Source organism: Astyanax mexicanus, chromosome 7 (assembly GCF_023375975.1).
Source record: "Astyanax mexicanus isolate ESR-SI-001 chromosome 7, AstMex3_surface, whole genome shotgun sequence".
Lineage (NCBI taxonomy): Eukaryota > Metazoa > Chordata > Actinopteri > Characiformes > Acestrorhamphidae > Astyanax > Astyanax mexicanus.
The window spans coordinates 15,498,479-15,511,812 of NC_064414.1; the positions used below are offsets into that span (position 1 = coordinate 15,498,479).

Consider the following 13,334-nt stretch of genomic DNA (forward strand, 5'->3'; position numbering starts at 1 on the left):
TAATTCTGTGAAAGGTAGGAATGGTTAGGAAGAGATCCAATAACTACTACTTTAGCAAAGGTGGAGAGGTGGGACAAGCGGGGTACTCATCTAATCATTACCGCCCCCCCTTCCAATAGCGCAGCACAGTTAGATACAATCCCCGGGAATTAAGCTGTCGTTACTTACGGGGCTCGACTGGAAGTTAACTCGACAGTGTTTAGCAGGGGAAGAGAGAGGGGAGAGGCGATATATTTTTCCTTTGATGTCACGAAAAAACAAGACAACGTGTAAATCGTGTGGAGCGACTCCATCTCCGGTACATCTTTCAGGCTTCTGCAGGCAAGAGTCACACAGATCTCCATGCAGAGATCAGTGTTTTAATCAGTGTTTGGCACGTTACTTTGAAAAAGTAATTAGTTATAGTTACTAGTTACTTCTCCAAAAAAGTAACTGAGTTACTAACGGAGTTACTCCAGTATAAAAGTAACTAGTTACCAGTTAAAGTAACTTTTGCATTACTTTTGTGTTATTTGTGTTATGATTGTTAAAAAAAATAATAAAATAATATGAATATGAATAATTCATATGAATTAATATGAATCTCTGAACCCAAAAGTCTGTGTAAAGTTCCTTACTGCACTCTCATCAGTTTCTTACTTTAACTTATGAAGTCTCTCAGCACATCCTGAGAGCATCTCTACAGGACAGTGTGTGAATGTGTGTTTATGAGCTCATTTATAGAATGTAGCTACAGTAGGTGTGCTGGATTAGTGCTGGATATAAAACGAGATCCTTTAATAGCTGTGTTTTTGCATCTACAGCTCTGTTCAAACTATAATATATCTATTCAAATGTTTTATGACCTGATTTCTAGAACAAAATTTTAAATGTAAAATATTTATAGTCACAAACCTACAATAATAATATACATTAAATCATATATAAATATATTTCACATTCAAACATTAACAATTTTACACAACATGTTAATAAATGTTTAACTTTAATAAGTGTGTAGTTAATAATTCAAGGGAACTGATGAAGCATTTACATTTACACCCTTTACATTTTAGTCAACTAAATTGACTGTAATTTTAGACTATATTCTTATGATATTTAGTCAACTAAAACTAAAAACATTTTAGATGACTAAATTATGACTAAAACTTAATGCTATTTTTGGCACAAGACTATGACTAAAACTAAATCAAAATTAGTTGTCAAAATTAACACTGATTCGCATTGATTTAGTGTTTATTCTGATTGATCTCACGTTTATTCTGATTGATCTAATAGTAATTATGGTTGCGCATTGCAAATACATTGCCTAGTAACCACTTAGGAACACCTTAGCAACCACCTACCAACTACTTAGCGACACCACAGCAACCACTACAGATACCATAGCAACAGCTTAGCTACCACCTAGCAACACTTTAGCAACCACTTAGAAACCGCCTTGGACACCATAGCAATGCCCTAGCAACCACTTATCAACCACCTAGCAACTGCCAGTGTTGGGCACGTTACTTTGAAAAAGTAATTAGTTATAGTTACTCGTTACTTCCCCAAAAAAGTAACTGAGTTACTAATGGAGTTACTCCACTATAAAAGTAATTAGTTACCAGTAAAAGTAAACATGCGTTACTTTTTATTATTCGCCCGTCAAAAAAAGAAAATCAATTATGCATTTACTATTATTATTAGGAAAATAACAAACGAAAATAAACCCAAAATGTTGACAAAAATATAATCTAACGAATTTCAAAAAAACAAAACGAAATTCTCCACACAACCAAAGAAAATTACTAAAACTTGTAATACTGAAAAAAACGGAAAAACGCGTCTGGGGATGAAATTAAACAAACCTAGGCACACTCAAAGGAAATATGTATATATAAACAAAACAAAATAATGGACAAAAACAACAATCTAATGACCGTTAAAATAGTATTAATATAACAGCTTCACCAAAAGAGAATAGAGCTTAGATCGGGCCCAAAAAATCCGACCCGACCCAGCCGCTAGAGCTACATTTTTCATTTTTATTATACTTTAATTTTATTTATTTATTTATTTTTTTCTGTTCAGTAAGTTTTTAGACTGGGCTTGCTAGTTTTTATTAGTTTTCACACATCTCATCAGAGAGATCAATCTAAGAAACGTGAGAGAGAAAGAGAGAGAGAGAGAGAAAGAGAGAGAGAAAGAGATTTGCCTGTTCTGGTGTGAGCTACTCACAGGTAAATGTTCTCACACACTGTATCTCCTGTTTCTCTTTCATCTGCCTGGCGCTCATATTGTAATCCCATACATAATTCTGCAGTTTCTCAGTGTTTTCTGTCGTATTTTGCGGCTAGCGCGAGCGCTTTACACAAGAACTAACGGACCACGAGGTGCCGCGCGCTGGGCACAACACCGCCCGCTGTACAACAACACTTATAAATAAATTAAACACGAAAATGAGGGTATTCTATCAGTAATTTCAGTTCGTTTTAGTTAGTTTTATAAACACAAAATACAGTTCGAGATGTTTTTTTTCCTTTTAATTACCGTTTTTATTAGATTCAGTTAACACAAATGTTTTTTCACTTTCAGTTTTCGCTATTTCGTTTGCTTTGGTGAACAATAATAATTGGTTACTTAGCAACATTGTGATGATCACACCAGAGCTTTATATAAAATAAAAATAGGAGCCCGATTTCGGGTCGGTCCTTATGGAGTGAATTTTGTGCCAAAAGTTTTACGTAAAAAAATAAAATCCACAATCAAAATTTTAAGAATCAAAAGTAAAACATGTATGTTGCAAATTCAAAAGAGAAAAAATATATATCAAATATATATATTTAAATATACTTGGTTATTTTATTATTCTTTGCACTTATTTGAAAATTATTTTAGTTTGGATTTTGCCAGTCTTTGCTTTCATTTTTGGATTTTTTTGGATTTTCTGTGGATTTTTGTGGATTTTGCTGCTAAAGACTTTTGCTTCTGGAATCTCTCCTTTGCTTCTGCTTCATTTTTTTGGTTCTGATTTTTGGCACACTTTTCACGGGTGGGCGGGGCTTAGAAGAAGGCGTTCCCCTTTAATCTCTATTGGTCACCTACCCTGAACCCTCGTCTGAGACAGACCACGCCCACCCCGCCAGCTTCAAGCGCTCTTCCAAACATGGCAGAGCGAACGGGGTTCAGCTCACAGCAGCACCAGCAGGTACTTTTCCAATTAAATTTCATACAGACGTTATGTTTAATGTTATTAAGTGTTTAACTCTATTAAGATGCTCATGTTAGCGGGGTGTGCTAAATATCCATGCTTAAATTATACTAGTTAGTTAGTGAACACTAACCTACCTAGTCAGTGAGTTAGCTAGTTTACCTAGGTCATCTGGTCAGTGAGTTAGTGGGTTAGCTAAGCTAGTTAGGTTACCTAGTCAGTGAGTTAGCTAGTTAACCTTAACCAGCACTTACTTGGCTTTACCCTGGGGCATAATAACTAGCTTAGCTAACCCACTAGCTCACTGACTAGGTAACCTAACTAGCTTAGCTAACCCACTAACTCACTGACCAGATGACCTAGGTTAAGTAGCTAGCTAACTCACTGACCAGATGACCTAGGTTAAGTAGCTAGCTAACTCGCTGACCAGATAACCTAGGTTAACTAGCTAACTCACTGACTAGGTAACCTAACTAGCTTAGCTAACCCACTAACTCACTGACCAGATGACCTAGGTAAACTAGCTAACTCACTGACTAGGTAGGTTAGTGTTCACTAACTAACTAGTATAATTTAAGCATGGATATTTAGCACACCCCGCTAACATGAGCATCTTAATAGAGTTAAACACTTACTTAAAAAATAAATATAACTTTAAACATAACGTCTGTATGAAATTTAATTGGAAAAGTACCTGCTGGTGCTGCTGTGAGCTGAACCCCGTTCGCTCTGCCATGTTTGGAAGAGCGCTTGAAGCTGGCGGGGTGGGCGTGGTCTGTCTCAGACGAGGGTTCAGGGTAGGTGACCAATAGAGATTAAAGGGGAACGCCTTCTTCTAAGCCCCGCCCACCCGTGAAAAGTGTGCCAAAAATCAGAACCAAAAAAATGAAGCAGAAGCAAAGGAGAGATTCCAGAAGCAAAAGTCTTTAGCAGCAAAATCCACAAAAATCCACAGAAAATCCAAAAAAATCCAAAAATGAAAACAAAGACTGGCAAAATCCAAACTAAAATAATTTTCAAATAAGTGCAAAGAATAATAAAATAACCAAGTATATTTAAATATATATATTTGATATATATTTTTTCTCTTTTGAATTTGCAACATACATGTTTTACTTTTGATTCTTAAAATTTTGATTGTGGATTTTATTTTTTTACGTAAAACTTTTGGCACAAAATTCACTCCATAGGTCCTCGGGTCGGGTTAGGGCAGAGAATCTAAGCTCTAAAAGAGAAAGCAGCAGCACCACAAAAACCGGAGCAGCTAAAAAGAGCTTAACGTCCTTAATTCGGAACTTGGTCTGTCCACGGCAATCACTGAATTGATTAGAGCACGCAAATAGTCACAATTGTGCCTCACTTCACCACGCCAAACCACAGGCACAGCGGCCAGAAGCTCAAGTTCACCGGAAAGAGGAGGGGTTAACCAGGGCAAAGCGAAGTAAAAAAAAAAAAAAAAAAAAGTTAATAGAGCGGCTAAAGTAACGTGCAGTAACGGGGTGTCGGAAATGGTAACGGCGTAATAGTTACAGTCATAGTAATTAATTAGATTACTCGTTACTGAAAAAAAGTAACGGCGTTAGTACGGTGGTTAGTTTTAACGCCGTTACTCCCAACACTGGCAACTGCTTAGCAACACCATAGCAACCACTATGGATACCATAGCAACGCCTTAGCAACCACCTAGCAACACCTTAGCAACCATCACAGACACCATGGCAAGCGCCTAGCAACATCATAGTTAACGGTGGGAGCCATTTTAGCTGTTCAACCATCCTGCGTTTCCTTCAGGAAATGCACTTTTCTAGTTATTATTATTATTTGCCTTTATTTGCCACGCTTCTTCTCCCGCAGTTTTCGAGATATCGACACCGTTCCAACAACACATTGTGCGGCCTCATGATGAGGTGCGTGCTTGTATACAGGTTTTTTTCAGGAAATGCACTTTTCTAGTTCTGATTGATTTCATGTTTATTCTAATTGATCCCACGTTAATTAGGGCCCGAGCACGGAGCTCTATAGTGCCCCCAAACGTTGGCATTGGCTGGGATGAAGTTTGTCCAATATGCACCAACTTTGGTACGCTCATTGACCTCCTTATACCAATCAAGTATCACTTTTTGGACTCTGCCCAACAGGAAGTCAGCCATTTTGGCAGGAAGTCGCAAAATAAAACGTTTCTTGTTGTGTTTTAGGGGATTATGATGTTCGAAAACTCATAAAACTTGACATGTCTATTTGACTTAGGCCGTACTTTAATAATTAACTCGAATTTTGTGTCCTCCTAAAGTCTTTGTCAGATTATCTCTAAATTGAGCCTGGATAGGCTCTAGACATACGTGGTGCTAAATTGCAAAGGAATAGTTAATAGCTGAAACAATGACATAATGGCAGGCAATTAATTTAATGGAGACGCAACATTAGCCCAAATAGAAACATGAACACGGTAAGAACACAGGTGTTTGAAAATGAAACTTTACAGAAACATAAAAGACATCATTACACACATTGTCACCATTGGTATGATTGACTCCGCCCAACAGGAAGTTGGCTATTTTGAAATATGTGCATTTTACACACATTTTTTGCATACTTTCTCAAACTCCTCCTAGGGAATTTGATAAATACTCTTGATTTGTCAGCAATAAACTACTACCATCCTTGATGATAAATTGAGAAGGAATAGTCGATATCTTAAATGAGGACGAAATGGCGGACAGTTGAATTGCTTGAGATACCCCATTAAAATAGGAAGTGAATACATTCTGGTGTTGGTAGGTGTTTGAGGAGGTTAAAATCGATGAAAACTCACGTAACTTTACAGGCCTGCTTGACTTAAGTGGTCCTTTGATCTGAAATTTTAATTTCATATATACGTATTTCATTGGCTCTATAGCGCCACCTAAGTTTCAATGCATATTTGACATTACGGGAATGCTCAAAAACTCTTGAAAATTGTCAGACACTAAAAACACTTATTGTGATAATTGTTTCATGTGTAGCTAGCGGACTCTACAGCGCCCCCTAATTTGTTCGGTTAATAAATTAGCTGTGGATGTTTCAAAATTTGTCTAATCTTCTCAAATTTTGGTAGGAATGAAGTCTTTGTCAGATTACCTCTAAACTTGCTGTGAATGAACAACAGACAAATGTGATATAAATTGCCAAAGGATTAGTTGATCGCTAAAACGGTGTTGTAATGGCGGGCAATTGATTTACTAGAGACGCAAAACTAAACCAAAGTGAAACAATGACACGGTCAGAACACAGATGATTGAAAATTCCTGAAACTTGGCAAAAACATAAAAGACATCAGTAGACATGTTTTCAGTATTGGTAGGACTGACTCTGCCCAACAGGAAGTCGGCCATTATATCTGCCTTTTACACACATTTTTTGCGTTTGTTGTCAAACTACTGCTAGAAAATTGGTTGAATTCTCTCGGAATTTGGTAAAAATAAACATTGAAAATATCTGATGATAAATTGTGAAGGAATAATCGATATCTCAAACGAGGAGGAAATGGCGGACGGTTGAATTTTTGAGATGACACATCAAAACAGGAGGTTGAAACCTAGGTAATGCTAGGTGTTTTGAGGAAGTTATAACAGAGAAAAGCTCACAAAATTTGACCGGCCTGCTTATCTGAGGCTGTTGTTTGATCTAGAATTAGAATTTCAAATACATATGTTTTAACAGCGCTATAGCACCACCTGTACTTTAAATGGATAGTTCACGTGTTTAATAGGATAGAAAACTCTTGAAATTTGGCACACTCAATAAGACCTCAAAATTACTTTCACCGGTTTAACGGTTTGGCCCGGTACGATTTGCGCTGTTGTGCGAGGGCCCTACGTCCCCCTGTGACAGGGGGACACATCGTTTTTATTGTTTCGCTCATTTTTGAGGCCTCTCCGATATTCGAAAACTCATACAAATTGGCATAGGCCTAAAACTGTTCGAACGCTCATAAAACTTGAACAGCTTATTTGGCTTAGAATGTACTTTGATAGTGAACTCGAATTTCGCTCCTTTGTTTTTCATCAGCTCTCTAGCGCCACCAATTTTATATGGCATTTATGAAAAGCGCTCAGCCTCTTGATAATTGGCAGATTCAATAAGGCCTCGAAATGATTTAGATAAATATTGTAATTTTTGTTGTGTGAAGCTAAATGACTCTACAGCGCCCCCTATTTGGTTGGGCTAATAAATTAGCCGTGGCCTTCTCAAAAATTCTCAGATATTCACGATTTTTGGCAGAAACATGGACAATATGATCCCGCACATATTCGCAATCGGCATGCATTAGCTCCGCCCAACAGAAAGTCGGCCATTTTGGAATTTGTGGAATTTTTACACATTTTTCACAAATTCATTTGAACTCCTCCTAGAGTCTTTGTCAGATTATCTCTAAATTGGGCCTGGATAGGCTCCAGACATACATGGTGATAAATTGCGAAGGAATAGTCGATAGCTGAAACGATGACGTAATGGCGGAGACACAACACTAGACCAAATAGAAACATGAACATGGTCACACAGCTGCTTGGAAATTCATGAAACTTGCCAAAAACATAAAAGACATCATTACACACGTTTTCAGTATTGGTATGATTGACTCCGCCCAACAGGATGTCGTCCATTTTGAAATATGTGCATTTTACACACATTTTTTGCATACTTTGTCGAACTCCTCCTAGGGAATTTGATGAATACTCTTGATAATAGTCATTAGTAAACTACTAAAATACCTGATGATAAATTGCGAAGGAATAGTCGATATCTTAAATGAGGACTAAATGGCGGACAGTTGAATTGCTTGAGATGCCCCATTAAAACAAGAAGTGAATACATCTTGGTGTTGGTAGGTGTTTGAGGAGGTTACAATGGATGAAAACTAACAAAACTTTACAAGCCTGCTTCATTTACGCTGTTCTTGATCTAAAATTTAAATTTCATATATAAGTATTTTATCAGTTCTATAGCGCCACCTAGGTTTTAATACATATTTGACATTGCGGGAATGCTCAAAAACTCAAAAAAAATTATATAACTGCACATTTCGTGAGAAATCACATATGGGTCCAACTTTCACCGGTTTCTCGGTTTGGCCCCCCTGTGACAGGGGGACCATTCGTTATTATTATTATTAATTTTAAATTTAAAAAATTGTCCGATACGCACCAACTTTGGTACGCTCATTGACCTCTTCATACAGAACAAGAATCACTTGTTTTTTATCTGGCTTATTATAATTATAATGTTCAAAAACTCATAAAACTTCACAGGCCTACTTGGCTTAGGCTGTAATTTGACCTAAAATTGGAATTTTGTATATTCATGTGAAAGCTAGATGACTCTACACACCCCCTATTTGGTTTAGGCTAATAAATTAGCTGTAGCTGTGTCAAAATTTGTCCAATGTCCTCAATTTTTGGTAGAAGCATAGATATTACGATGCCACACAAAGGCATCTATTAGCTCCGCCCAACAGGAAGTGGGCCATATTTTTTACACATTTTTCACGAACTCAATCGAACTCCTCCTAGAGTCTTCATCAGATTACCTTTAAATTGGTCCTGGATAGTCTCCAGACGTACTTGGTGATAAATTAGTCGATGGCTGGCAATATTCAATGGTGGGCAATTGATTTAATGGAGATGCAACACTACACCATACAGAAACATGAGCACATGAGCATTTTATATATACATATTTCATTGGCTCTGTAGCGCCACCTAGGTTTCAATGCATATTCGACATTATGGGAATGCTCAAAAACTCTTGTAAATTGTCAGATTCCACACTTTACAAATATTGTGATAATTTTTTCACGTGTAGCTAGCGGACTCTATAGGGCTTCCTAATTTGTTCAGTTAATAAATTAGCTGTGGATGTTTCAAAATTTGTCTGATCTTTTGATAGGAATTTAGATACTATGACCCTGCAAATATTTGCAATTGGCTTGCATTAGCTCCGCCCAACAGGAAGTTGGCCATACTGGAATTTGTGAAATTTTTACACATTTTCAACTAATTTAAACTGCTCTTAAAGTCTTTGTCAGATTAACTCTAAATTAGCTGTGGATGAACAGCAGACACCTATGATGAAATTTGCCATAGGAATAGTCGATCGCTAAACTGGTAACTTAATAGCAGACAATTGATTAACTAGAGACGCAACACTAAACCAAAGATAATGACAGTCAGAACACAGATGTTTGAAAATTCATGGAAATTGATGAAAACACAAGAGACATCATTAGACACGTTTTAGTATTGGTAGGACTGACTCTGCCCAAAATGAAAATCTGCAATTTTGAAATATCTGCATTTTACAAAAAATGTTTGCGTATGTTGTCAAACTACTCTTAGTAAATTAGTTGAATTCTCTTGGTCTTTGGTAAAATAAATATTTAACATATCTAATGATAAATTGTGGAGGAATAGTCGATATACCAAATGAGGACGGAATGGCGGATGGTTGAATTTTTGAGATGCCATATCAAAAAAGGAAGTTGACACCTAGATAATGCTAGGTGTTTTGAGGAGGTTATAATGGAGAAAACTCACAAAATTTGACAGACCTGCTTATCTGAGGCTGTTCTTTGATCTAGAATAAAAATTTTAAATACGTGTTTTAGCAGCTCTATAGCGCCACCTATACTTTAAATTAATATTTGACATTTTTGTAACTCTTGAAAATTGCCACTCTTAATAAGACCTCAAAATGACTTTCACCAGTTTCTCGGTTTGGCCCTGTCCGATTTGCGCTTGTGCGAGGGCCCTCTTTCCCCTGTGTGACAGGGGAACCCCTCGTTTTGATTGATCTCAGTTATTTTGACTGATCTCATGTTTATTCCGATTGATCTCACAGTTATTTTGATTGATCTCACATAGATTCTGATTGATCTCACAGTTATTCTGATTTATCTCAGGTTTATTCTGATTAATCTCACAGATATTCTGATTGATCTCACGATGATTCTGATTGATCTCAGGTTCATTCTGATTGATCTCACAGTTATTCTGATTGATCTCACAGTTATTCGGATTGATCTCACATTGATTCTGATTGAGCTCACATTGATTCTGATTGAGCTCACACTGATTCTGATTGATCTAACGTTAATTCTGATTGATCTCACTGTTATTCTGATTTATCTCAGGTGTATTCTGATTTATCTCACAGACATTCTGATTGATCTCAGGTTCATTCTGATTAATCTCAAAGATATTCAGATTGATATCACGTTGATTCTGATTCATCTCACAATAATTCTAATTGATCTCATGTTACTTCTGATTGATCTCACATTTATTCTGATTGATCTCACAGTTATTCTGATTCATCTCACAGTAAGGTAAAGACATGTAGTGTTTCAGGGATAAAGTATTCTGTTTTTACTCATTACTTGTTCCTTTTCTTTTCTGCTCAGGGAACGCTGCTGCGGCGAGCCACCCCCCACCCAGGAGAGTTACGGACCATGAAAAAGGTGGTGGAGAACCTCCGCAACGACCTGAATGCTGCCAAAGGCCTGGATTCCAACAAAAACGAGGTCAATAATGCTGTGGACCGAGTGACCACGTCTGTGTGACTGCTTTCACCTCCGCGATGGTCCTTTCCCCATTGTCCATCGTGTCTTCCTCCCTGTAACCCAGATTAGCCCCTTCCCCTGCCTCGGCACAGAGACTTGACCCTCCTCTCTCTTAGTCTTGAAGTTCATCTCCCTCTGCAACAAGTGCCTTCATCTTAAAAAAAAAAAAAAAAAAGTCCAGAGCAATAATGTGTGCAGCAAGACTCACTTTCTGTACAAATACTCTTATCTCCACTCCCCAGACACAGCCAGATGTTTAGATGCAATATATTAAGAACACACTAAACTCCTGTCACAATCATAGATATATTGATACACACTTACATACTGTATTTATATCTTTTTACTATTCCTTTTTTATTTTTATAATGTTTTTAATCACTAGGTGGTTGTTTCTTTTCTTCCAGTTTTTTTGAAATATTTTGAGCCCAGGCTTTTTTTGGACCTACTGATTTATAAAGAATATTGTATAGTTCTTTGTGAATATCAGTACTTTTGTACTTGTGGCAGCTCAGAGGGTGTGAATCTGGAGAAAAGAAAATAACATGTATAGCGCATTTCTTAATTATTGAGCATTTTTACTCCTTTAACAAAAATGTCCTTTTTTAAGCGAGGCAAAAATCTTTAATGTCTTAAGAAATTAACTGGGGGCTAAAGGACAGCTTTGTATTTACTTTTCAGGTTAGGCTGTTTGTTTTCACAAATCAGTCCTATTCTTAATCCAAATAAATATTTCTATATTTAAGAAATTAAGGGCTAGTGCAGCGCAGAACATTTACCCACTTTCTAGAACTGGAATGAGCGATACTGGGGTTCATGTACATTGATTGACTATTTACTGATTATTTCACACAGAAATGCTAGACTGGTTGAAATGTGTCAATGAGGACTGATCTGACAGAAGCTTCTTCTGTTTCATTTGTTAACATTAGCAATATTAGCATTTCTAGATGAAATGTCCTTTTCAACCTTCACGCTAATTCTTAAATTTGCTCAGTTTTTATGTTTCTCCCTGCTTTATGTAAATGTGGTACATTAAAAATACATATTTTTATTAATGATTGGATTTGATGGATTGAAGTACAGAAGAAAAACGGAATGTACTTTTGCAAGTTTTATTAAAATTGCTTATTGTTACTATGGTACACTACAAAAAGAGTTTGCAATGTATGTTCTTTGTGGCGAAAAGGACCAAGGAAATTGGTTTTTAAATGTTGAATTTAATGTCCTAATTATTATCTATTTTTGTAAATTAAGCTGCACAGAAATATCAGATAGGCACACATTCTGGGCCTATATTTTTTAAATTTTAACCACTGAAATAATAAAATGATTTAATGAAATCAGAGTATATGATGCTTTATTTTTCTAATTTCTGCATTTCTGTATTGTTTTAAGTAGAATTAAACACTAAATTGAATAACCATTTCAAATTAAAGAGCAGAGCAGGTATTTCTTTAGGCTTGATTTTTTTGGTTAATGTATTAATAAAACACTTGAGCAGTTTCTGTACTATTTGTGGTCATACATTTTCACCCTGGCATGTTCCTTTTTCTCCAAGTGAACCTTACTATTATCCTTTGTGAGCAGTGTGTGTGTTTTTGTGATTATGAATGAATGGTTATTATTTTTATTTTTTTATTTTATTTTAGTCTTACTAACTTATTTTTAGTAGTTATTCATGTAGCTTCAGTTATTGATTCTTTCTGCAATTAAATCTTACACAGGTAGAAGGGGATATTTGGAGTAGATTTATTATCTAATGTCAGGTCATTATAAAAGTAAGGGTAGACATTTATTTGTTAACAGAAGAGGAAAATTGACAGTTAATTTTAGCTGGTGTTGTAGATTTGTATATAGATTTATATTAGGGGTGTCACGATCTCGATATTTTATCGAAATCGAATCGAAATGAGGTCATGGTCTCGAGTATCGAAGTCAAAATGAGGATCGACGATCCCTCCCGCGCGCATTACGCAAATAGCGCAGCGCGCTACGCAAATGGCGCGGCACCAACACAGCACATCCTATTCATTTAAATAGAGAGCCGCTGCATGAGCGCAGCCCCGCCCTCAGTTCTGCTGTGTGAGAGACAGCTGCCTTTCAACCACGGAGGAGAAACTGAAAACGGATTTATAGAAATATAGACAGGGCTCTCAAGTTTTGAGTGTCGGCGGGAGTGTGATCACTGTTTTTTATCTGTCCAACGGGGGAGGGGGGGCGGGTTTTGTATCTGTATCTGACGGAGGGGTGGGTGCGCGCAGGTGAGAGCGTGTGAACTCGCTGAAATGCGTGTGTCAGTGTGAGAACACTGACTATAGATCACAGTGAGGTGGATTAAAAATCTTAAACTTATAATTGACTACACCTGTTGCTTTCCATTGAATTAAAAAAACATCTTTCTCTCAGATAAAGTAAACACAAGCGTGTTTCTGACTAAAATAAAAGCTTTTCAGGAGAGATATAAGTTATGTGTAAATATTTATAAGACAATACCTGACAAAATCTGTTTTAATGACGTTAATAAACATCACTGTGACAGCG

The 13,334-nt window shown here is 36.7% G+C and overlaps 1 protein-coding gene across 1 annotated transcript in view; it reads left to right on the plus strand.

The window, feature by feature from the left end:
• lrrc1 (leucine rich repeat containing 1) overlaps nt 1-12,133 on the plus strand; it is a 101,477-nt gene extending 89,344 nt beyond the window's left edge. The window contains exon 14 of the mRNA XM_022685034.2: nt 10,632-12,133. Within this exon, the coding sequence (XP_022540755.1) occupies nt 10,632-10,790 (159 nt within the window). The 3' untranslated portion in view covers nt 10,791-12,133. The remainder of the gene's footprint in view (nt 1-10,631) is intronic.
• Nucleotides 12,134-13,334: the final 1,201 nt, after the last annotated feature.